This window comes from Terrapene carolina, unplaced genomic scaffold (genome assembly GCF_002925995.2).
Source record: "Terrapene carolina triunguis isolate 2854851 unplaced genomic scaffold, T_m_triunguis-2.0 Scaffold33911, whole genome shotgun sequence".
Taxonomy (NCBI): Eukaryota; Metazoa; Chordata; order Testudines; family Emydidae; genus Terrapene; species Terrapene triunguis.
In genome coordinates, this window is record NW_020698262.1 from 8,896,675 (window position 1) to 8,923,779 (window position 27,105).

Here is a 27,105-nt window from a genome sequence, read left to right on the forward strand (position 1 = left end):
CATTGCAAATGCCAATATGTTAGCAAATGCCTCGAGTGCAACTTCACCTTAAATAGATTGGGGTAAAACTGTGTTACCAAAAGCAGAGTGGATGAGGAACACTTTTCATTTGCAGTGACCTCCTTAAAAGAAAGCTTTAGCTTAAAGCAAAATCACAAACCTTCCTACGAGTCAGATATTTCCATGCCTGATACCGACTTCTATTCAGGTAAAAAAGGGCAGGTTTATTTTTTGATTGGGATTTTTTTTTTAATTTCAGCTGGAAGAGAATTGGGTGAGCTCACTCAAAATTAACAATCTGTAGGAAGAAGAAAAACCCAACATGAATGTCTCCTTTCCCTTCACTACACCCTCCTATATTTTTCTTAGCCCTCCCTTCAACCCCCCTCCAAAAAAAATCTTTATTGCCTTTTCTCTGAAAAACAATCATAGGTTTGATCATAGCAAGACATTCATAGGTTTTTTTGACCATCAGACTCTAACTCCAGCTGTGCCTTTGTAGGGTACAGTAAGATTTTTTTAAAAGAACAAATATAGAGCAAAATAAACATATCACACTGACGGACTAATTAGTGAAGTATACTGTGGACTCTCAACCTGGAGGTTGAAGTATTGCCAACCTCAAGCATTCAAAAAGCATGAATCAGCTCCCTTGACATCATGAAATTGTCTTAAATATTTGAGATTTTTTTGTCAAATACAAATTTTGAGTTGTTTTAATTTGCTTTCTGATGTTTGAGGCTTTAGGGTCCCATATTTTCAAACTTTTCTCTGCGACATGAGGTTTAGAAACTTACCTTTCTTTTTATTTTGTTAATAAAGCTGAGATTCTCAAGTAATAACATGACTTTATGAGCTGGGTCTTTAAGCAAAAGATTTTCACAAACTGAAGTGTTGGCAATAGTGGAGGTTGTGAACACCCTGCCTGTCCAATGTTACTAAATTAGCGGAGGTTCCCGGCATGGAAAACATTGAGAAGTGAAGTAGATGATGTGACTCTTTCTGAAACATTTTAAAAGACATTTGTATTGGGAGTGGGGAAGCTTTAGAAATGAATTGTCTGACCAGTAAAGTCAAAGCTAAAAACATTGGTAGGTTGCAGCAGTGGTTGTAACGGGCACATACCAAAGTATAAAGACTTAAATTTCTTGGAGGCAACCTTTTGGATGTACTGCCATTATGAACACACATTGTGTGTGTTCTTTATTAACACATTGAAGATATATTGCCTCCACCCAGGAACTGATTTTATACCGTGCATAAATGGCTTGTCTACATTGGTAGTCCGTGGTTAATAGAAACATCATCTTTCTGAGTTTTTCCAGCTGGGCAAACAGCTCCCATCACCTGGGTGATACAACTGAATGAAAGGTGGCTGCCGTGAGGTGACACTTCCTGGGACCAGGGCTAGAACTGAAGACCCACAAACATCTTGCCACTGCCAGCAACCTTGCAGAAGGCAGAGTCAGCCTGACCCAAGCAGAAGTCTCCCAGCAGTGGAACATGTGACAACTACAGGGAGAGACAGATCTCCAGTGGCCAGCTGGGACTGTGCACCTGTACCTCCAGGCAGCCCAACTGCTGACATGTATGAAGCTTAAAGGGCAGAGCATCAGCCTTGTTGGCATTAACGTGCACTTGGGATGGGGGGGTGTTTGTGAGGCTGTCTTTGTTGCAGCCCAGTTTCACCCCCAGAGGGTGGGGGGGGCTCTCTGTGTAGCCATCCTGCGCCCCCTCAGAAGCAGACAGATCAGGCTGGATCCCTTACAATCAATGGCCGCCTAGGCCTCTGGGCCGGAGAGAGGCCCAAAGCCCCCTGGCCGGCTCCATCTCCTCCCCCCCCATCCCTCACCCACTCACCCCCCCCCTCTCCCGCTGGCTCAGCTACTCTGCAGGCCCCACCCCTTTCACCCCCTCCCGGGTTGCGCGCAGGCGCAGAGTCCTTCCCCCTGCCGGCGGGGCGAGCTGCGCGCAGGCGCCCTGGTGCCCGCCTGCCCGCCCGGTGGTGTGTGTGCGCGAGAGAGAAGATGGCGGCGGCGGGGGCAGCAGCGTGAGGAGCCGAGCGGACGCCGAGCTCCCCATTGAAGCGGGGGCGCCATGGCCTTAAACAGCGCCCAGGTACTGCCCCGCCCGGGGCCCGCCGGGCGGGGGGTGGCGGGGGAGCCTTGCCCGGCCCGGAGGGGCTCCTGGGCCCCGCCGCCTCGCCGGCCCAGGGGAAGCATGCTGCCCGGGACTAGGCCCAGGGTGATTCTGCAGCCTCATTGAATCTCCTCAGGGGGCCGGCGGGCCCTGAGCCCCCCCGGAGGGGCGGCAGCGCCTCCCTCCCCGCAGCCCCTGATAGGGGGAAGGGATCCTGGCCCTTAATGGCCGGTGGTTTCACTGCGGGTTGGTGCGGGGAAGGGGCGGCCTCCTGGGTGTCCTTCGCGGGATGTTGAGATTCCTCCTCCCTCCAAGCCTTTGCGGGGGGGGCTGATGGGCTTTTGGGGGTGGCGGGGAAGTGATTCTGTAATGGGAAGGGAATAAGGAGTTTGGGGATTAATTTGGGTTTTCCCCTTTTCCCAAACAAACCTTAGTGCATGATGCTGCAAAGGGCTGAGTAACGAGATTAACATGCGCTGCGATGTGTGTGAAAATCCGTGTGTGTGTGTGTGTGTGTGTGATCAACCAGCCAAGGTATCAGTGCAGGGAATAAAAATCGTGCATTTGGGATGTGTGTGTAATAAACCAGCCAAGATATCTATGCATGGAATAAAAATCCTGCATTCCTGGGAGCTTTTGCATGAAAGTTAGAACTTGAAGGAAAGTTAGCACATGAGGCTTGATTCTTTGGTCCAATCTCCAGTGTGTAAAAAAAGCAAATGATTGAATGGGATAAGTGGAACATTCATTGCTTTGTGTGTGCAAATTTTGGTCCCAATCAAAGTATTGGGGGATAAATATGCTGCATTGGTAGATGTGTATTTTAAAAAACAAAGTTTTATGCTTGATCAGATTAGGCATAATACAAATAATATTATGCTGTTTTACTAGTTGAAAAAATATTTTCAGAAAATGAAAGTGTCTAGAGCAACGTGATAATGCATTAGTTGTGTGGCATATTTTTCTGAAAGTCATTCATCAAAGTCTTTATATATAGTAAAAGTAGTGCATTAATGGTGATGGCTGTGTTTTTTTTAAGCCAAGAGTATACTTGATCAAAACTATTGAGGTGTACTACTTGTCAGGCTTCATTTTTGAGATAGCTGTTTTTGTTGACACTTGAGTGCTGGAGGCAATTTGTGTGGCCTGTTTGGTTTTAATATTTATAATAAAACATAATGGTTACAGCATTTCTTACTTTTAACTTCCACTGTAAGCAGGGAATTAATGGGAATTAATGTAGTTTTGTTTCTCAAGTGAGCAGTATACAACACATACCACAGTATACAGAATACAACACATACTATAATGAAAATTAAGATAAACTCAAAGTTAAGCTTTAAAGTTTTTTGGACTCCCTTCTACCCCATCCCCAAGTGGGTAAAATAAGCAGTATTTTGTGTGATTATTATCCAGGTGCAGTGCAAAAGACAGAAATTCAGATTTTCTTGATGGAGAATGACAGACATTTTTTGTATTGATGATTAGTTCATTAAGTCTCCATCTTTTTTTCTGCAAAGAAAAAGCACACAACTGATAACTTATGTTTATGTTGTAGCAGTTAAAGAGGATTATACATGCAGCTTTGCTCTTTTTCTAATATACACTTTTCACAGTGAATATCTTCAAGGCCACTTAACCAACTGTGGGTAGTACTACTGTTAGTGCAACTATTCTGTAGATAAGTGAAGCATGTAAGTCTTTACAGGATCAGGACTGAAGTTTGTGTATCCTTCAGAAAATGAACTTGCAGATTTTTTTTAAATCGATCATCTTGGCACTTTACAATTGTCATATGCTGATATTTGTTTATTCACTATCACTCACATTATTCCTGAAGATAGTCTAGTTTTTTTAAAATTTTGCTTAAATCTCTGACCATGTACTGTTATAATCCAGTTCTGCATATTGTTTTTATTCTGGCATCACTGTAGGTGCCAGTGATAGTATTGTAAGAAGGCATGCTTTAAATGCTAAAGTAGGAAGAGAATATTATTTGGGAGAAAAGAAATTTATGAATGCATCCTCAGGACTGCAGTTCCCAAAAGGGGAACCTGAAGAGAAAAAGTTCTTTACATACTTGTTTTGTGTGTGGAAATGCAATTTTAGATGTAGATGTGATTTTTTTTTTAATTTTTTTAAAAATAATTTTAAGATGAGACAATATTAGAGTGATATGGAGTGAGTATGTTTTGATATGACTTGTCTATTAGTATGAGACTATACCACATTGCTAATTTATTAACACATTATGTGCATGCCATCATGAAGAGACCCTGTAAAGATATAAAGCATTTATTTTTCCATGTGACTATGAACTAAATTTGTTTATCTTGATTGAGAAATATTTGTCTCCAAGGAAAAGTTATTCTGCTTTTCTATGACTGTTTTGGGAACCGTGAAACATGCAGTCTGTTTTCAGCAGAGCAATGTCATCATCCAGAGAGTTTCACTTTAATGGAGTGGAGAAAGCGAATACAGCGGGCTTTAATTCCATGTTTACTGTATTTTTATTTCTGTTGAAGTGATAGTACATGACATTTTGAAAGGAGTATCTTGAAATGACAGTTTTGACAATGTGCTGTACAAAATGCATTTCAGAATATCCCAATATAATTCAAATATACTCGTCACTTTTGGCTTTTTATTTAATGAAGCTGTTTCATAATCATTTTAATCAGACACTTAAACACTCCTATCACTCTACTATACTTATGGGTGTGTACTTCTGAGCACATTTAAAATCTGTTAGGTTTTTTTTTCCCTCTCTTCAAAGACAGAACTTGAAATAAACCTGTTGCATCACTGCTTGAGTCCTATTACAGGTATTAAGCTTTGTTTTAACATTAGCTGTGTTTGAAGCTATATTACATTAAGAAAGCTTAAAAAATCCTACTCTTAAAATAAAACCATTTTCATTCTTCAGCAAATGTTGGAAGTTTCTTTATTGGAAGTATTAATACACAGTGCTAATCATGAACGCTAGGAACAGTTCCTGTTTCTGTTTATTTTCTTTTATCTTTTAGGTGGAATTAGTTGTATGACAAACTTCATGCATAAACCTTGTGAAAACAGATTAAATGGGGAAAGGGATACAAAAGTGGGATGAATCATTTCTTGCTTGTTCTTTGACCAGATTAATATAGTGCCACACAAGTAACTAGAAGGAAAATTTGTAACTTTTTCAGTCTGCTGACCCCCTTCCAAAAAAATTCTAGACTACAGTACTGGTTCAGAGACCTTTTTTTAGAATTGCTACTGCAGTTTGCTTATTTAATGATTTTTGTAGTGTCAGTTTAGGGAGCCTGTTTGTTGCTTAGACACACTGCTACCTCCATTCATGTAACTGGTTCTAAAGTTGAAGAGGGGGGAAAGTGATGCTTTTGCATATAGGTAAAGTATGCTGTTCAGTTTCTATTTGTTGTGATACATGTGCAGCATGCTGTGTCATACAAAACAGACAAATCTGTTTGTAATAGAACTTGCTGGCCTTGGGCCATTGGATTATAGTCATTTGTCACTTTAATGCCATTTCAGCAATGTAGATGTTCATTTACAAAGAATTACACATGCTAGAACTGCAGTTTTTCTTCTTAGTGGAAGTGCTTTATTTGTGACCATTTAACATACAATTTAGGATTAAGGAACATTGTACAGAACAAAGATACTTAATAGTAGAAAAGCCTCATGGCATATTTGATACATTTTAAAATTGGGATTAGAAATCCCTATTTCTGTTCTGTGTAATTACTAGTTTCTTATTTTAGTGAATAGGACTGTACAGACCTTTTGGGTGATATTACCAGTGATGGGTCAGTGTTTTCTGGGGTGGGTGAAGGAAGGGGAGAAGGGGTAGAACCTTTCCCCTCCCCCCCTTTTGTCTAAATACACCTCTACCCCGATATAACACTGTCCTCGGGAGCCACAAAATCTTACTGCATTATAGGTGAAACTGCGTTATATCGAACTTGCTTTGATCCACCGGAGTGCGCAGGCCCCCCCCCTTCCCCCGAGCACTGCTTTACCGCGTTATATCCGAATTCGTGTTATATCAGGTCGCGTTATATCGGGGTAGAGGTGTAGTATAATAGGATTATACTGTTTTAGATTACTTAAAAGATATAACTTTGTACAAATCAAAGTTATTGTTAATGTGTTCAAAGTTTAACTCTATAGACTTGTTTGTTAAAATTAGTTAAGTTATTGTGCTAATGAAGCACAGCAGTGTGTGTTTGATTATTAGATTCAGCAGTCTTAATACCTAGTTTATTTGCATCTGATCCGAACAACGCCATTGTATTTTGGAGTTCTCTACTTCTCTGGGGCTTGAAATAGCCCAAGTTAGTTAACCTTCGGAGTATGCTTTAAGGCCTCTCTTTTTCTCCCTTGCTTATACAGAGATGGGTAAGATTAGGTGATCCTTGGGTGGGAGATTGTCTTGGAGGGGCTTATTAAAATTCTGTTTATACTGTTGTGTATTGTGTTTTCAGGAATGCATTTTTAAAAGATTGTCAAGGATACCCAGAGCCTACTGTGGATTTTTATTTTGTAGTGTAGGAGAAATTGAAATAAACGTTTAACATTCTGTGAATGTGACACTGGTTGTAGTTATTAATCATGTAAGCAGTGATGTAAATGTACATGGGCTTTGTAAATGAAGCATAAGACGTGTTCTTTGTTCCATATAGTTTATAATCTAAGGAGGGTGTGGTTGTGGAATCACTGTCATAATATGTATTGTTAACATTTAATTAACTGGGAATCAATAATAGTTTTCTATTCTGTAGCTATCTTTTATTTTGATAAGTGTTGAGGATTGGCCCAACTATTTTGGAATTCAGATAATAAACTTTAAAAGGATTGCCAGTCTGCAGTTCACTATTGTATCTTGTTACCTGTGCACCTCTATCTGCTGCCACTAGTTTGAATATTTGGGTAATTCATTTGAATGGATTGTTGTACTCTTCGTGTACAGCACATCATGAAGCTAGGGCAAATTCTTTTAAAGTGGGGAAGAGGATCTGGAGGTCTTCAAAAAGAGGGAGGAGAAGAATGTTATAGGAAAGCTCTCGGTATAAAAAAATATAGTTTCCAAACTTCCCCTAAAGATAATGTGTGGGGAAACATTTTAAAAAACGTATTAAAAGATTGATTTCCCTCCAATAATAGTGTGCATGGTAGATGCTTTTTAGGGTATTGTTTTGTTGGAACTGGGCTAAATATCCTAGAACCACAATAATAGTGCGGTGTGATCTGTATTCCTTGAGTGCAGTGGAAAGGATTTTTCATTTCATACATCACTTACAATTTACTGCAGTAATTTCACAAAGTCAGGGCATCTCCTCTTAACTCTTAGTTCTTTTCCCATTGAAATCTACATATTTGTCATGGTTTTACCAGCATTATTACAATCCATATTAGAAGTAAAGAAGCTGTACATCCTTCACACACAGAAAAAGAGAACTTATTTGTGGTGAAAATCACGGTGTTGAAAACTCCTGGTGGTTGTTACTCTGCAGACATCAAAACAATTTTCAATCCAAAGCAATACCTATTGAAAAAAGGCCCTTGTTACCATGATGTGTATCTTACTGTTTTGCCATAGGCAGAGCATTGATCTTTACATATTGTGAAACTTAAAGATTGCTTATCCACATCATGCTTTTATTTTTAACAGTTTAACAAAATACTAATACAAACTTATTCAAGGCTTCAAATTCAGTATGTGGTCACCAGAAACTTACACTTTTGTTTTTAAAGCCACCACATTTCGTTTGCCCCTGAGGCATAGATCCTGTACTGCAGGATTGAATTCTTGCTACACAAACACATTTTTACTCTGCCCTCAATTGTTTTTTGGCCAATTGCCTGGCCCAGTGCAGGTCTGGAATAGGGGAACAGATTCAGAGCCAGCCTCCCTTCCAGTCTTGCGAGGCAGGAGGTAATAGGAGCAGAACGCAAACAAAGGGAAGTGAGGTGTTTGTAAATTTCTGTATGGTGTAAAAGTACCAAATTATTCCAGAAAAGGCATGGGGTGGAGTGAAGAGAGAGAGGAAAAATGAATTGCTTAATTTTAAGGTGGAGGTTGGATTAGTTTCAGCTGCCTGCCTAATGATATTTGTTTTACAGTAGCTCTTATAGGCTTCAACCAAGATAGGCACTGTAGCGAGACACAGCAAAAGACAGTGCCCAACTTAAAAAAATGTACGATCTGAATAGATGAGCTGCACAAAGGGAGAGGGGAAACAAAGGCCTATAGTGGTAAAGTGACGTGTAGTACAGCAGGTTAATGAATGAATTGGGAATAGAATCTGGATCTCTCGGAGTCCCAGTCCAGTGCCCTATCCACTGGACCATGCTGCCTCTAGTAGTGGTGTCTAATTGGACTGGTAATAAAAGAAAGTGAGAAGTAATGCCCCTGTAGAATGGAAATCCTCACTCCCTTTCACCGCTTGTCTCCTCCAAAAAAATGTAACTCATTGCGATTTGAATTTCTGGTGTGTGATCTATTACTAGTCATTGAAGTAAAATCCTAATGTAAGGTGTATTGAAAATCAAATGAAAGTTAAATCTTTTAAAATAATTATTTAAATTAGTTGTGCCCTTCCACCCTTGATGAATAGCGCTCAAGACAGAAAATAAATATTCATAAATTATTTACATGATCATTTAAACATATTTTTGTATTTGTGTTTTAGTAGGGAAGAACTAATTTTACTGACAACTTCTTGGGATTAAAAGCAACAACAACAACAAAAATAAAGTACATAATAAAACCATACAAGAGTGGAGAGGAATAGTCCAGTTTCAAAATATAAAAAGTAAAACTGTAAGAGCAAAATTTGCTTAGTCATCCAAGTCCCATTCTCTGTCTTGGCAAATTTGTGTTCTATTCACAAACAAAATTGGATTATGGTGGTCACCTCTGCTACTTAATAATCCAACTTTGCTAGGGAGCTGCCTATCTAAGGCACCTCCAAAAGAAGAGCTTACCAACCTGAGATACCTTAATGTTGCCAAGAGCCTACTCCCCCAAGTTTGCTTTGTTAGTTAGGGTAAAGATAATGAACATGTTATCATGGTTAGTACTTGTGGTTATTATATAGAGGCCATAAAGGGTTATTATTGTAATTGCTGGGGTCTGACTTTAGCTGCAGAATAAAAGTTCCACAGGATTGTTACTGATATCAACCATGAAAGCAGTGTAGTGGAGAGTGCTAATTAAGTTATTCTGAAAGTATTCTTTCAATTGATTTTCGCTTCATGTAGTTTCCGTCAAAAGCCTTCTTTGGGCTATGGCTGTCATATTGCCTATTCTTACTTTTTTCATATTCTAAATCTTTCTTAAACAGTGCACAAGTACAATTTAAGGCACACTGAGGTTTCATTTTTCATCACCTCTGAGTGGACTAGCAATCAGAAGATTACGTAGTGCCAACAACACACTCTCTCCAACCTTCCAGTCAGCCAGCTTGGCCTTGCCTATCTCTTCCAACCCAAGTGTGACCAGGGACAACAGTTTGTGATCAGATCTGAGGTTGTCAGACTGACCTCTTTGCTTGTGTAGCCCACATTTTAATACAGAGATAGTCTCATTGATCTCCTGTTCCTTTACATTTCTGTGGATGACATCCCCTTCGATTCATGATGGCATAAAATCTGGTGGCTACTACAGCAGTTGCCGACATGGAGAAGTATGATTAGGAAAGTATATCACATTTGAAGCTGTATCTAGTGCCAGTTTAACAGCTGGAAATAGAGCCAGCAGTATGTGTCACTTGGCTTTCTGTGGGCCACCAGCAAGTGCTCCACAGATCACAGCTTGGGAATATCTTGATTGTGCTGGGAAGACTTCAATGTGATCAACTTATTGCACAAGTTGCAGCAACAGTTTGGAGCCACAAGTGTTTAAGCAAGACTTTGCACACCATGCTTTGTACATTGACAGTGCTTCGTAATGACTTTTTGCGTGATAGCCACTGTTTAAAATGTTAGGTTGTATATTAATTGTAGGCATTTTCTCATCTAATGAAGGCCAGAAAATAACTCTTCTAAAATCAGTTTAAGCACAAGGTTCAACACATCCCATATACTTCAGGAGCAATCAAAAGTGGGACATACTGATTGTTGGCAAGCATGAAATCAGAAAAAAAGTTCTTATTCACTGAAGCCTTGTTAGTTTAGTTAGTATCCTCCAACTACTTGAACTAGTGTTGTGTAAGTAACAATGTGAGTGATTCTTGTACTGCTGCTTATGAAATATCTGCAGATTTTACTAGGAGTTTTTTTTTAAAGTGGATTTGAAACCACACAGGAGAAAACACTAGTCACACCAGTACTCTATTCCATTAATGTGCTGGCTAATATGTACTGTTTCTAAGGCCTGGTCTACACTAACCCCCCCACTTCGGACTAAGGTACGCAAATTCAGCTACGTTAATAACGTAGCTGAATTCGAAGTACCTTAGTCTGAACTTACCGTGGTCCAGACGCGGCAGGAAGGCTCCCCCGTCGATGATGCGTACTCCGCTCGCCGAGCTGGAGTACCAGCGTCGACGGCAAGCACTTCCGGGATCGATCCGGGGCACTTCCGGGATCGATCCGGGATCCATTTATCGCGTCTTAACCAGACGCGATAAATCGAACTCAGAAAACCGATTGCTTACATCCGGACCCGGATGTAAGTGAAGATGTACCCTATGTGAGGACTCTGCTGACTTCACAGTAGTAAGATTAAAATCTCCAGAAATCTGATTTATGGTTTTGGAGCATTGTGGCTATTTTACCACTAATAGCATTTTAGAGTTCACCATCATAGTAAGCTCATTTAGTTTCAGAGGAAAGGGAGAGAAATTAAACTTGATGAAGATGATAAACTGAGTTGTCTCACATTTCCAAAATCTAGTCTTCTCCACTCTTATATTCTTATTGGAATGTGCAAAAGGGACTAAAAAGATCTTTTTTGTTATCCTATCTCCTAGAACTGGAAGAGACCTTGAAGGTCATTGAGTCCAGCCCCCTGCCTTCACTAACAGGACCAAGTACTGATTTTGCCCCAGATCCCTAAGTGGCCTCCTCAAGGATTGAACTCACAACGCTGGGTTTAGCAGGCGAATCCTCAAACCACTGAGCTATCCCTCCCATCTCAAGACAAATAAATTGCTATAAGAAAAACATAAAGGAAGAGTTTAATATGCCAGAAAGTTACAAAATAGTTAGGCCTTCTGCACTACAGCGTTACAAAATAGTTAGGCCTTCTGCACTACAATGTTAGGTAGATGTAAGTCACTTTGTGTCAATATATTTGTGCATGTGTCTACGCTCAAATTTGTCTCCGGCCGATGTAAGGGGCCTTTTACAGCAAGGCAGTAAAACCACCTTCCTGAATGGCATAGAGCCATGGTCAACCTACTGAGGTTGACACAGTGAAAGTATAGATGCTGCATAACCTGTCGACCCTACCTGTCCTCCAGCAGATGTCCCACCATGCCCCATTCCCTGTGACAGTGATCATTCTGGTCACATTTTTAAACTCGCCTGCCCAGGGGCTAGAGACTGGAAATTGCTCCCTCTTTAAGTTCCTTGTGTGTTTTTGAAATGCTTTTTCATGATTGCTCACCTTGCTGAGCACGCCTAGCAGCTCACCTTTGTTGTGTGCAACTGCCCAGCCACGTACTCAGGCCTTGTCTACACTACTGCTTAAGTCGATGTACGTTACGTTGCTGAGGGGTTTAATCCCTTCCCCCCGAGTGATGTGACTTAGCGCTGTGTCGTTGGGAGGTGCTCTCCCATCGACTTACTGCATCTTCACCAGACCCGCTAAATCAACGCTGCTGCATCGATGACAGCGGCACCGATTTAGCACAGTAGTGAAAACAAGCCCTAAGAGAGATACTAGACACATTCCTGCTTGGAGTAGACAGGAAGTATTGGCTCTCCTGGACCTGTGAGGAAACGAGGCTGTGCCAAGCACAGCTACAGACCAGCCATAGAAACATTGACATCTACAAGCAGGTTGTACAGGGAATGCAGGCGAAGGGGTATGACAGGGATCAGTAGCAATGTTGTGTGAATGCGAAGGAGTTTTGTCACGGTGCCACGTAGATCTCGTGCTGTGCTGCAGACCTGCCACTTCTATAAGGAACTGCATGCCGTACTTGGCAGAGACCCCAGTTGCACCCTGCAGAGCACTGTGGATATGTTGGAAGACTCTGAGACAGAGACTCCTGCCATGAACAGCCAGGGCTGGGGTGGGAGAAGATGCGGCGGGGGACTCCAGCCATGCAACAAGCCAAGACCTATTTGAGACTCCTCCACAGCTTAGCCAGTCCTGCCAGGCGGGTGCAAATGAGCCTGATGAAGGGGAAAGGAACTCTGGTAATTCTGTGCATGCATTTTTCCTTATAGTATTTAAATGTAAAGATGGTGCCCATCCACATGTTAACAAGACAATGGTATCAAATTTTTATTCTTTTACTTCTACAAGAAGAGGTAGAGGAACCACAAAGAGAAGTAGAGTTGACATCTGTTTTTCATTCCCCTTTTGAGTTAGGTAGGGCCAGGAGAATGCTGGTTATGTACATAGGGATATTCCTTTTATCTCTTGAGAGATCTTGATTAAAGTTTCATGTAGATGCTCTGCATTTTTTCCCCAAAGGTTACTAGGAATGTCTACCTTATTTCTTCCTCCTCAGTAGGATAGTTTCTCACCACTCTGCAGTGTTTGGCTGGCAACATTGCAGTAAACAGGCTAGCAGCATACGGGGCCTGGCAGCTTTGGGATGCCAGTAGCAGCTGCGTTCTATGTGCCTTTGTCACCCTCGGGAGTGGGAGATCAGCTAAAATCACCACCACCTATGAAAAACAGTGCAATATTCAGTGCCATTGCCCTATACTCATACCCATGCAATAGGGACCAAAATTTTATAGCTTCATGTAATAGAAAATCCTTCCCCACCTTCCCCTTGCTGTTGGGAGACATACTCATCATGGCTGAGGCTGGAGAGCAGTGCTGTGTTGAGTTGCTCCAAAACTGAAGTGTCAATAAGCATTTCTTATTAAAATTGTTTATGGAAATAAGGGAAAGGAGTTTTTAAACTTTCCCCTTTCCCTTGTGACTGTAAATCCAATGGTACGTATGTCTGTTTTTATCAGCAGCTTCTGGCGTGGCTGCCTTGAGGGGTGCCCCCTCTAGAATGCCTGGCCCTGAGGATGAGAAAGAAGAGGACTAGGGAGGACGTGTTCTGTGAGAGTCTGAAAGCCAGTGCTGCATCGAACTGTAAACTAAGGACTTGGAGGGCCAGTATGACTGACAGTATGGAGAAAGACAGGACAGGAAAAAGACCTAGGAGTCCCAGCAAGACAAGGAGAGCAAGATGCACCAGGACATAATGGGGCTTCTAAGGCAGCAGACCCAACTGCTGCAGACATTGCTTGGCCTGCAGGTCCAAAAATCCTCGACTCTCCACCCTCTGCTGTTCTTGGAGTATTCCATGCTTGCTGCTCCCTAACCACTCAACTTCACATATGGGATCCTAGGGTGCATTCTTATCCCTACCACTCCACTCCGGAGGATATCAAGGAAAGCCACAGCTTCACATACACTGACCTGTGAGAACCACAACAGGCATGTGTAGCCACAACAGACTACCTTTGTGTACTCAGATGAACACATGCCCACTTCTTTTCTAATTTTAAATTTTCACTGTGTTCAGTTATATTGAAAACTTGTATAACATTGGCTGTGGTTTTTGTTTTTTTGCACATTGATTTTTCTGCACTTTTCCCCACTCTATAAAGTTCTATTTTTGGATAATCAAATTACCTTATTAGTTCACAACAAATATTGCAGAATGCATAGCAGTGGTCAAAGGAAACAGTAAATACACACCGAGCACCACAGAATTCATAGCTTCAGGAAAACACCCAGCAATGTTTTGTAAATGTACAGCAAGCACCCCAGAATTCTTAGCAGCACTCAAAGCTCCAGGTTCAGAAAACACTCCAGCATAGAACACTACTGTGGCTGACCATTAAAGTGCTCTTCCAAAGCCGCCCTCAACTGCATAGCTCCATGTTGAGCTCTTGTAATGCCCCTTGTGTCTGGCTGTTCCAAGTTAACAGACAGCTTCTCCACTTCCACCCTAGTGGCAGTGTTCCCCCCTTTGCCTCACACACATTATTCAGGAGACAACATGTAGCTATAACCATTGGTCTCTTTTTCTCCCTGAGATCCAGTCTAGTGAGTAAACACTGTTAGCGGGCCTTCAGTTTACCAAAAGCACATTGAACAGTCATTCGGCACCTGCTGAGCTAATAGTTGAATCTTTCCTTGGTACTCTTGAGATGACCAATGTAGGGCTTCATGAGAAAGGGGTAGGCTGGGTCCCCCAGAGTCACTATTGGCATTTGATTATTGCCAGTGGTAATCTGATGGTTGGGAAATGTGTCCCTGCCTGCAGTTTTCTGAACAGTCCTGTATTTTTAAAGATGCGTGCATCATCCACTTTCCCGAGCAGCCACCAGTGTTTGCATAACCATAGAAAAGTAGCATTTTCTGTTGATGTACTCTGAGGCAAGGTGGGCTGGTGCAAAAATTAGGGGTATGCATGCTATACTAATCTAATTGCCTTCTATGATGAGATAATTGGCTCTGGATGAGGGGAAAGCAGTGGACGTGTTATTCCTTGACTTTAGCAAAGCTTTTGATGGTCTCCCACAGTATTCTTGCCAGCAAGTTAAAGAAGGATGAATGAACTGTAAGGTGGATAGAAAGCTGGCTAGATCATCAGGCTCAACGGGTAGTGATCAATGGCTCCACATCTAGCTAGCAGCCGGTATCAAGCGGAGTGCCGCAAGGGTTGGTCCTGGGGTCAGTTTTGTTCAATATCTTCATTAATGATCTGGAGGATGGCGTGGATTGCACCCTCAGCAAGTTTGCAGATGACACTAAACTGGGAGGAGTGGTAGATACGCTGGAGGGTAAGGATAGGATACAGAGGGACCTAGACAAATTAGAGGATTGGGCCAAAAGAAATCTGATGAGGTTCAACAAGGATAAGTGCAGAGTCCTTCACTTAGGACGGAAGAATCCCATGCACTGCTACAGACTAGAGACCGAGCGGCTAGGCAGCAGTTCTGCAGAAAAGGACCTAGGGGTTACAGTGTACGAGAAGCTGGATATGAGTCAACAGTGTGCCCTAATTGCCAAGAAAGCCAACGGCATTTTGGGCTGTATAAGTAGGAGCATTGCAGCAGATGGAGGGATGTGACCATTCCCCTCTATTTGGCATTAGTGAGGCCTCATCTGGACTACTGTGTCCAGTTTTGGGCCCCACGCTACAAGAAGGATGTGGAAAAATTGGAAAGAGTCCGGCGGAGGGCAACAAAAATGATTAGGGGGCTGGAGCACATGACTTATGAGGAGAGGCTGAGGGAACTGGGATTATTTAGTCTGCAGAAGAGAAGAATGAGGGGGGATTTGATAGGTGCTTTCAGCTACCTGAAAGGGGGTTCCAAAGAGGATGGATCTGTTCTCAGTGGTAGCAGATGACAGAACAAGGAGTAATGGTCTCAAGTTGCAGTGGGGGAGGTTTAGGTTGGATATTAGGAAGAACTTTTTCACTAGGAGGGTGATGAAGCACTGGAATGGGTTACCTAGGGAGGTGGTGGAATCTCCTTCCTTAGAGGTTTTTAAGGTCAGGCTTGACAAAGCCGTGGCTGGGATGATTTAGTTGGGGATTAGTCCTGCTTTGAGCAGGGGTTTGGACTGGATGACCTCCTGTGGTCCCTTCCAACCCTGATATTCTGATTCTATCTGTTGCCTTACCATAGTTTGGGAACCCCATTGCTCACATCCATCTGTGTCTTGCACATTGCTGAGAGTCACAATCCTGCATAGCCCTGTTAATCGTCTCCTGCTAACTACTCACATGACAATGGACCCCACAGTGAATTTTCCAACTCCAAAATTATTTCCCACTGACTGGTAGCAATTTGATGTTTCAAGCTTCCAGAGTGTGATCTTCACTCATTTCTCCACTTTCAATGTAGCTCTTATGAAGGTATCTCTGTGCTGAAGGGCTGGGGCGAGCTCGGGGCACTGTTTCAGGCATTTGGCCTTTCACATTCAGAATTTATGCACCTACATCTTGTCATCCCAAACATGCATCATGATGCGATCACACCAATCAGTGCTCATTTCTAGGGCCCAGAAGTGGCGCTTCACCATTTGCACCTGTCCCAGAATGCCACCAACAACCTTGAATTGTTTTTCACTGTATCCCTCAGCAAACTGTCCTAGAAGAAATCCTCATAGCCCAAGTTGTTGAAATACTTCCTGATGTTCTACAAACACAGGAGAATTGTGTGTCCTGTATTTGCAACGTTTATGATAATAGCTCAGAACTCTGTGGGCTCCATGCTTGTCCGGGATGGTAGAGACCAAAAAGTCTTGTCCAGGTTTGTGGGACTGTCAGTGTTTAACAAGTAGGCATTCACTACATGTTTAGGGGAGACAGAATCCCAGATCTGCTATTAGATTGTGTAATTTTCTCCCAAGGGAAGTAGTAAAACCCCCATCATTCGGGCCATTTAAAATTAGACAAAGCATTTGTAAATGCACATTAGTAAATGTGCAGTAGATAATGATACTGCACTGACCATAAGATAAGAAGTTTATTAGATTATTTAAGCCATTTTAAAGTTGTTTTTATTAGTTAAATAAAACTACCATGAAAGTGCTAGGTACATAAGAGAAAAACAAGTTTATCAAAACATGTTTGCATTTAAAACTAACCTACGTAGTTAAATAAAAGAAGTATTATGTGTAATGACTGAATTGGACTGATGTTTCTGGTCACCACATCCTTCAGGATTTTAGAATTGGTAGATCTCATCTTCTCGCACCTTATTTTTATTCATAGGATGAATAGGAAGAAGGACAATAAGCTTTCCTGCTTTTTCAACTTCCAGTTGGTTTCTCAGTTTTGAGTGAACTAGTTGTTGAACTGAACTAGTTGAATAAACTGAAATGAGGAAAATAATCTCTCTGAACCTGCAGAGCAGGCTACTGTAATCTAAAGTTGGTTTAGCACTTCCACAAACTCTGGTTCTAGGTGCTTTGCCAGTGACTTCCACCAGTTCAGTGGTGTAACTTTCTTTAAAACTTCAGCAGAGCAAACAGATACAGTTTGAATGTTTTTATTTAATTTAAATTATATTAATAGGTTATAGTAATGTTAGACCTCAACATAGGCTGTCATAATATCAAATTTAATTTTAAATAGTCTTATTTTTAAAAAGAAAGATGCATTTTATTAAAATTGGGATTTTAAAAATTGCCTTTGCAACCTGTATTTGCCCCAGGGTGCGTATACATTATGGTAGTGTTTAATTACATGGTCATGTACTATTTTTTTCCCCTCAGAACTGCTTCCTTGTTCAAAGCAGAGATTCGCTGGTGTTCACTTAATGAGCAGTCTATGCAATATTTTGTTTTATCCTCATTGTTCAGCGTGTGGCTCCGTGCCTTATTCACTGTACACTATTCAAACCCTGCTCTGGAGACATTAATTGCCTCATGGACCTTTTTTTATGGCCCTCAACATTATAGTTTCTAAGTACTTGTCAAACATTAATTTATTTTCTAAACACCCTGGTGAGATGAGAGAGTGGCATTATGTCCATTTTGCAGATGAGGAACTGAGGCACAGAAACTAAGGTTAGAAATTTCCATGAATTCAGAATGCCCAATTTGAAACATCTAGGACCTGATAACCTAGCATTTATATAGTGCTTCATTTGTTCAAAGCACAGTTCCCATTGATTTCAGTTACTGCTGTGAATATTGTGCACTTCTGTAAATCAGACCCCAGGATATCAAGTTGGATACCCAACAATGTGGCAGAGGCAGGGACAGAATCCAGTTCTCCAGGGCAGCATTCAGCTGCCTTAACTATCAGACTGTACCTTTGTCTTTCTGCAATCCCCTGCTTCCTTCACTAGACACCTTCCAGCATCTGCTACAGATGAGGCAGGGATGCTTCCTTCATGATGCAAACCTGATTCATCCCCAAAGTAAGTCTGTCTTGTCATAAGGTCCATCACTGAAAAGTTAATTAAGGAGAGCTGTCATAAGGTCCATCTAGTCCAGTATCCTGTCTTCTGACAGTGGCCAGTGCCAGGTGCCCCAGAGGGAATGAAAAGAACAGATAATCATCAAGTGATCCATCCCCTGTCGCTCATTCCCAGCTTCTGGCAAACAGAGGCTAGGGACACCATTCCTGCCCATCCTGACCTATCCTCCATGAATTTATCTAGTTCTTTTTTGAACCCTGTTATGGTCTTGGCCTTCACAACATCTTTTGGCAAGGAGTTCCACAGGTTGACTATGCGTTGTGTGAAGAAATACTTCCTTTTATTTGTTTTAAATCTGCTGCCTATTAATTTTATTTTTGTGACTCCTAGTTCTTGTGTTATGAGAAGTAGTAAACAACACTTCCTTATCTACTTTCTCTACACCAGTCATGATTTTATAGACCTCAATCATATCTCCCCTTAGCCGTCTCTTTTCCAAGCTGAAAAGTCCCAGTCTTATTAATCTCTCCTCATACGGAAGCTGTTCCATACCCCTAATCATTTTTGTTGCCTTTTTCTGAATCTTTTCCAATTCCAATATATCTTTTTTGAGATGGGGCGACCACATCTACACACAGTATTCAAGATGTGGGCGTACCATGGATTTATATAGAGGCAACATGATATTTTCTGTCCTATCCCTTTCTTAATTATTCCCAGCATTCTGTTCGCTTTTTTGACTGCTGCTGCACATTGAGTGGATATTTTCAGAGAACTATCCACAATGACTCCAAGATCTCTTTCTTGAGTGGTAACAGCTAATTTAGACCCCATCATTTTATATGTATAGTTGGGATTATGCTTTCCAATGTGCATTACTTTGCATTTATCAACATTAAATTTCATCTGCCATTTTGTTGCCCAGTCACCCAGTTTTGAGGGATCCTTTTGTACCTCTTCTCAGTCTGCCTAGGTCTTAACTATCTTTAAGAATTTTATATTATCTGCAAATTTTGCCACCTCACTGTTTACCCCTTTTTCCAGATCATTTATGAATATGTTGAATAGGATGGGTCCCAGAACAGACCCCTGGGGGACACCACTATTTATTTACCTCTCTCCGTTCTGAAAACTGACCATTTATACCTACTCTTTGTTTCCTATCTTTTAACCACTTACCAGTCCATGAGAGCACCTTCCCTCTTATCCCATGGCAGCTTACTTTGCATGAGAGCCTTTGGTGAGGGACCTTGTCAAAGGCTTTCTGAAAATCCACAGAATGGGGCAGGTATCCTGTGGAAAAAATAGTATGTGATTGCTTTATGATAATCTTTCATTATGTATGCACAATAAGTGGGCAGAATTAAGGTTGCACAAGTATCTTTAATTCTGGCATTTCCTAACTTTCCTAAAGCGATTGACTTTAAAACCGTAACTTTTTAAAACACTTTTTTATATAATTTCCATGTTTTTTTTTTTTTTTAAAAATGAGATTTTACACTACATGGCATCATACTGACACTCACATGGGGCATCAGCAGGGATGTAATCTTTAGATTCAGTGAGTAGACCTCTGCCTTTTGAATTATGACTGTTAGTAAGTTGTCATTTTCTGTGTGGACTAGTACTGAAGGGGACGCAGGCAGAGATGCAGTTTGCCAGAGGGTTTCACAATATTTACCGACAGCAGAGGAATGGTGAGATTCAGGAATCTTTGGTTCCATCCAAGTCTCTGGAGGGGAGAGTTTTCTCTAGTAGTCAGACTCTTGTGCCTGTTTCCCCAGAAGCACAACACTTGCCCCATCCCCTCCAGCCAGTCCCCTCCCAGTCCTGTCTGCTTTCCTACCACTGGGTCCTTGTGCCAGTCTTCTTGACCTTTGGGAGAAGATTGCAGAGTACCTCCATGAAAGTTTCCTTGAGATCTCTCAGAAGGATTCAAGGGACATCCCTGTGAACATAAACTGCTGTACATGGCCCCCCTTGCCTAACTCTAGAGGGAAGTGAAAAGCAGATAACAATACTACCTCTCTTTTGTTGTACTGCTACCTCTTCTAGTATAAGTAAATTAATGAAAAGTTGATAGCTGTGTCTTCTTAAATTGGGGGCACCATCAGTACATCATTGTTATGGGAAGTACAATTGCACACTTACCTGAGGTCCTTCAGCTGTATTGGGTTCGCCCATGCTCGACTGCCAGGACCAACTGGACTGCAGAGGAATCTGAAACAGGTCCCGGCTTGCAGCATAGCTGGGCGCCCTAGTCAGATCTCCCCTGTCCTCCTCCACCGCCTCATCCTTGCTGTTCATGCCAGGGTCCTATGACTCAGCTTTCTTGAAGGTATCCATGGTGGTCTGCAGGGTGGTAGTGGGGTCTCTGCCAAGTATGGCATGCAGGTCTAAGTTTTGGTACCGGATCAACTGTTGGCCTCCCTGGCCTTCTGACATGCTAACACAGTTCCTTCAGTTTCATGTGGCACTGCTGCTAGTCCCTGTTGTACCCTTCTGCATCCCCCTTGCAATCTGCTCAGAAATGTTCACTTTTCTGTAGCTTGTCCGTAGCTGTGCTTGCACAGCTTCTTCTCTCCACAGGCTCAGGAGATCCAGTATCTCCTGTCTACTCCAAGCTGGACCAGATATGGATCACGTAGCTGGCATGGTCAGCTGGGCAGTTGCATACAACAGTGGAGAGCTGCTAGGTGTGGTCACCAAGATGGACAAGCAGGAAAAGGTATTTCAGAAATTGGCAAGGCTTAAAGGAGGGGTTGGGGGGCTTCTAGTTTCCATGACCACTGGTCTGTGGATTTCATAATTGTGACCCGGGTGGTCAGTGTCTGGCACTGAGACAGCTGCTTGGAGGATTGTTTGGGTCAATGTACGTAATGCAGTTTCTACAGTCTTGCTGCATCAACCTCAGTACCTCAACTGTGGCTCAACTGTGTACCTGCACCTAAAAAGTCTCATAAAAACAAATTATGATTCAGCAAATGTTTTTGTTAGGAACATTTTTGGTAGATGTTAAATGCAGTGTTTTAAGTGTAGGCCTACCCTAAGAGCTATGGGGCAATTCTCTGAAATATGTCTTAAGGGTTCTGTTCTTTAGGTGTTAAGTGATGGTTTTGGATGTTGAATAGCTGATACATAGCAGCTGCTTAAAGAATCCTTAAAGGAGTTAATGTTTTCATGGTCTCATACGTTGATCTTTAACTTCAAGCCGATAAATTACTTTATGTATATAAGGTGCCAGAGGACTCTGTCACTCTTTACTGATCCAGACTAACACGGCTACCCCTCTGATACTTTATGTATGTAGTTTATGATCTTATGATTGTTTTGGTCTTGAGAAAAATAGGTTTTATGTATGGCCTTTGTGTGAAGTATTGAGAACTGAAGATATTTGTATGTACACCTCTACCCCGATATAACGCGAATTCGAATATAACGTGGTAAAGCAGTGCTCGGGGGGGGGGCGGGGCTGCGCACTCCAGCAGATCAAAGCAAGTTTGATATAACGCGGTTTCACCTATAACGCGTTAAGATTTTTTGGCTCCCGAGGACTGCGTTATATCGGGGTAGAGGTGTATATCAGTTTTATGTTTAGAAATACTTTTAATCAGGTTCTTGTAAGACTCCAAGTTCAAAAATGTTAAATCTTATGCATATTTTTGCAATTGCTTGGAGCTGCAGCTTAAACTTCCTTTTTTAATTACTAGTGTATCCACCTATTATTTCTTTAAGGAAAGGAAACTGAGTTAAAAATATAAAATGCAATAGGGCTATATAACCTACCACAACCCAGCCTTTGATTTTATAGATGAAACAGCCGCTCACATTTTCAGCTCTCAGATAACTTTTTATGTAACACAACTCCAGACTTGGATATGTACATCTCCGTATGGCCAAGAGGATTTATCTTGAGCAAGGGTAGGCTTTGGTACCATTGTTGTTGTTCATCTGGGTTTTCTGAGGGAGGTGTGGATGATGTGGGAGAGTTTCACTGTTGCCATTGGAAGTTGCTGAGGAAAAGCACCTAGACATGTCCTTTGTGGCAACACCACCCTTTTTTTGGGCCCTCTCTGGCCATCATCAACAATTTCTGTGGCTACTTTGTCTGATGCATTGTATCCTCTTATATTTCTAGACATTGAAAACTAGTCTCTTCCAGTCCTCTTCCTATTTCCTCAGTTTATTCAAATTCTCAGTCTATTTTTTAATAATCTGTACTGTGCCAATGACCTTACTTTGCATCATATGTATATTTGGACACCATTCAACTAGTTCCACTTCCTAAGCCATAGTCTACATTACCAACTTATGTCGGTATAAATGTGTCGCTCAGGGGTGTGGATCTAACCCCTGCGTAGATAGCACTATGTCTCACGTTGACATAGCTACTGCCTCTTGGAAGGTGGAGTACCTAAGCCAGCGGGAGAAGCTCTCCCATCGGCATAAATCAGGGGTCGGCAACGTTTGGCACACAGCTCGCCAGGGTAAGCACCCTAGCGGGCCAGACCAGTTTATTTACCTGCTGACGCAGCAGGTTTGGCCAATCGCGGCCCCCACTGGCCGCGGTTCGCCGTCCCGGGCCAAGGGGGGCGGCGGGAAGCCGCGGCCAGCACATCCGTAGCCCGCGCGGGATAGTGTCTTCACTAAGCGCTACAGTGGCACAGCTGCAGCACTGTAAGTATAGACAGGTCCTAAGTCTCTGAATAGGATTGGACCCAGCACTGAGCCTTATGAAACCCAATTTGTTAGACAGTTCCATGGGGATTTTGTGTCATTTACTATGTGAATTTTCTGTAAATTCGAAATTCATCTTCCTTTTTTAACATTAAGACCTGTAGTGATGGGGGCCTTCTGTAAAACTGTCAGTGTACACTGGAGTTCCAATTACTAGTGGGCATTTTAAGAAAAAGCTTGTTGTAGACAAGGCTATAAAAATTAAGTAACTTGCTCAGGGCAACAGAAAGGAATCTGAAAGAGAGCAGGGATGCAAAGATAGTAGTTTTAGTTCCCATTGCCACACACAAACCTTTAAAATGTCGCTGCTCCTTTTAAAAGTAAATCATTCTACCTTGAATTTGCTAATGAGACAAAGTGTAAATCCTCATATAACAATGTATTTTCTTTCTTTCTTTTTTTTTTTAGTATATCTTTGGGGAGTTCAGCCCCGATGAGTTTAATCAATTTTTTGTGACTCCTCGATGCTCTGTTGAGGTAAGAACTATGTTTCAATGTTTTACCTGAAGATGATGTGATGCATATTGTTTTACACAAATGTAGTAGGTTTATTAGTATATAAAATTAAAAATACAATAATCAATGTTGTTTTTATTGTTCACTTGTGAATTAACAAAATTCAGTTGTTCACCGTAGAGCTCCTTGGAATATAATTTCAATTTGCATTCATATTGATCGCACACTAGTTGCTCACTCCTGCAGTTCTTTTCCTGTCCAGCTATATGGCAGCTATAGTCCCTGTTAAGCAATGGTCTCTTGTTCTGTCCTTACTCAACTCTAGAGTCATGTGGAGAGAAGGATCCTGGCTTCTTCTTTCTCCCTTCCTCATTGCTGGAATTTCTGCAATTGTAGTGATTGCATGCAGGAGTTGGAAAGAAAGATCTGCTCAATGGAGTGAGCAGCTCTCCTTAATTAACTTTTCAGTGATGGACTTAGTAGCAACTTTCTCAGCAACATTCCTGTTTGTAGGTGAGATCCCAGATCTCTTGAGCCAAAGAGGAAGAGTAGAGCTCTCACTACAGTGCCTGATGTGGCTTTCTGCCTCCTGGTAGCAGTTATCCGGAGTAGATCCCAGACTTTGTACTCTTTGGACTCATACCGCAAGTAGCACTGGAGAGTGGAAGGGAGGTATCCATTGGGTCCTGTAGGAAGGACCAAGAACCTCCAAGATCCCTATATGACCAAACCTGGCCTAAAGGTAAAGGTCATGAAGAACAAAACTGAGAAAGTGATAAATACTTTAAATATTCACTTCTCTCCTCTGACCCTCTTCTTCTCCCCAACACAAAACAAACCCTCAACTGCATGTATATGGGAGGAAAATCCCCCCTCTCTTCCCCTCCCCCCCGAATGAATATATTTATAAAGTAAGCTCTGTTGTCTGTCATTAATGTGTTTTACTAAGGTTCTACTGTAGTAGTTTGATTTTTAAGTTCTTTGTGGCATACAGAAATTCACTACCTCATTGCCTTTCAAGTTCATGGGTGTATAGCTAACAACCCCGGTAGCTTTTCATATTGGTTGCATGAAGGAATGTGAAGGATACTAGAAGAGGATGAGGGAAAATAGGTTGGAAGAAGACTTGCAAAGGATAGGGGGAGGAAAGCAAAAAAAGAGGAGGCAAGGCCAGCATGAAGAGAACTTAACAGGTAGGTAGTGACGTCCTGCTTTTGTGAGTAAGTTAAAGCTATATACAAATGTTTCTACTGCCAGCAGACTGGAGAAAACAAATGCATTTGCTGGATTCACAAAAAACCAAAGAATTTGTCCTTTTACCACAAAAACAAGTTTTAGATTAAAATATAGTTTCCACAGCGTTGGAGGACACCAGCCTGGAGTGATGGATGACTGTCTCTTCTGTGAAGACTGGGCAGGAGTACAAAATGTTTGTTACTGCCCAGTTCTTTCTGGCCTAATCTACTACTTCCTCCACCTTAGAGCACACTAGCAGGAGCAATATTCCTGTATCCTTGTCAGTAGGTGGATAGACAGAATAAAGGGAAACATATAGTGCCTTTTGCTACAAGCTAGTTATGAAGTTGACTTATGCACATGATTGGTACACCAAACTCTGCTCCAAAAAAAAAGAGAGAGAGAGAGAGCAAGTTATCAGGACTTCCTTGCTTCTCTCATCAAGCTTCTTGGTTGGAGGAGAGAGCGCCTCCAAAGGGGTAAGAAAAAATATGCACTCTCCTCTGCTTTCATTTTGAGCCCTTGATAGCTCTTATGGCTTGCTAATATCTTAAATCAGGCCTTTTTATATTGTCCTGAAGTTTAACTGTGCAAAACATAACCCCGCCATTGTGCTCCAAATTTGGCCCTTTAAAACCCTCCCTCAAAGCTGCCTTTTCATGCTTAAGTTTACTGAAAAAGTATGGGAGTATCTTCTAAGGACTCTAGCTAAAGAAGGAGCAGAAATGATCATCAGGGCTCCTGGTGAAGTATCTGAAGCCTTAGTGCACTGATATCCCCGTGGTTTGCAAGATTTAGCTGACTTATGTTGGAACTGTGATTTCGTCAGTGTGCTCACCATCACTTGGAGTGATAAGCAAAGCGCATTCTGTTAGGACAGAGGAAACTGACGGTTAGAGAGGCCCAATGGGGCAGTCATGAAGAAGCTTACATGTGGGGTAGAGTGTGAGTAACCCAAACTAGTGATGTGTCCTTTATCAGCTGCCTTCAACCCTCCATTGTGCCACTTTTCTCCTGCACATCACTGTATGCCTTCTCCACTCATCCCATGAAATTAAATAAGGTATCCTAATTTTGAGGAACCCCAATTTATTGAAAATCAGGTCATTTGAGTCATGGTATAATTTCCTGTTGTATGTCGTTTTACTCTGGGTGGTAGTGAATCATTTCAAACTACTGATGGTGTGTAGTGAGGGAAATAATTAGTTAGGAATAATTTAGAATGGATTTCATAATTTAAAACCACCCAAATTTTATCTTCTTTCTTTCCAAATAAAGTGTTGCATTTTCTTAAGCCTCTTTTAAAATTAGTGACAAAGAAGATAAAAGCATTAATCATAAACCTTACTGTAAATCACAACTGAACATAGACTTTTGCAAAGCAAATCTGTTTTGCCTTGACCATGGAAGGAATGTGGGCTGAGCATGGGTGAATTGCAATAATGCAGTAAAACTGAAATCTTTCATCACTTCATTGAGAATTATGACTTTCTAACCATAAATCATCTTGGATTCTTTTGATAATACAAAGATGAATTTTCAAACTTGGGTGCATACAAGTAAGTACCGTATATACTTGATCCTAAGCCGGTTCATTTATAAGCCGACCCCCGCAAGGTGGATAAGTAAAAATGGAAAATTTTTATGACCCGTTCATAAGCCGACCCTATAATTCAGGGGTCGGCAAACTTTGGCTCCCGGGCCATCAGGATAAGCCGCTGGCGGGCCGAGATGGTTTGTTTACCTCAAGCGTCCGCAGGCACGGAGGTAAACCTAAGTAAACAAAGTGTCCCAGCGCGCCAGCTGCTTACCCTGACGGGCCAGGACAGCAACTGGTGGGGAAATGTTTTTGGGGGGAGAGGCTAGAGGTCAGTGGAGTAACCCCTGTGACCGCCCCCCATATGACCCCACCCCTGGTCCAGGACCCCCACACTCTCCCCATCCCAGCCCTTCCCACCTTATCTGGGGAGGGCCAGGGGAGGATGTCTCTGGCCTGGCTGGAGCAGCTCCAGCAGGCTGACCAGCACAGCCACAGCCTGCTCCGGCGGGCTGGGCCGGGCGGCACAGCCACAGCCTGCTCCGGCGGGCTGGGCCGGGCGGCGCGGCCGCAGCGTGCTCCGGCGGGCTGGGCCGGGCAGCACGGCCGCAGCGTGCTCCGGCGGGCTGGGCCGGGCAGCACGGCCGCAGCGTGCTCTGGGGGGTGGGGCCGGGCAGCACACTGCAGCCTGCCAGCCCCGGAGCTGCAGCTGCTTCAGAGGCTGGGGGGAGAGCAGTGAGGCCAGAAGCAGAGAGACTCTGGCCCCGCCTCTTCCCTTCTGGCTCTGCTGGCTGTGCTGCCTCTCCTTGCTCCCTCTGTTGGCGAGGAGGGGCTGAGTCCCACCTCTCCCTCTCTATACCCGTTCATAAGCCAACTCCCTTCTCTGGTGCTTCCCTTTTTTACAAAAAAAAATTCGGCTTATG

At 42.4% G+C, this 27,105-nt stretch overlaps 1 protein-coding gene across 1 annotated transcript in view; it reads left to right on the forward strand.

Annotated features, from left to right (window-relative positions):
• Nucleotides 1–2,002: 2,002 nt before the first annotated feature.
• Nucleotides 2,003–27,105, forward strand: part of LOC113409625 (ubiquitin carboxyl-terminal hydrolase 10) — a 77,880-nt gene continuing 52,777 nt past the window's right edge. The window contains exons 1-2 of the mRNA XM_026663758.2: nt 2,003–2,118; nt 23,362–23,430. Coding sequence (XP_026519543.1) covers nt 2,098–2,118; nt 23,362–23,430 — 90 coding nt within the window. The 5' untranslated portion in view covers nt 2,003–2,097. The remainder of the gene's footprint in view (nt 2,119–23,361; nt 23,431–27,105) is intronic.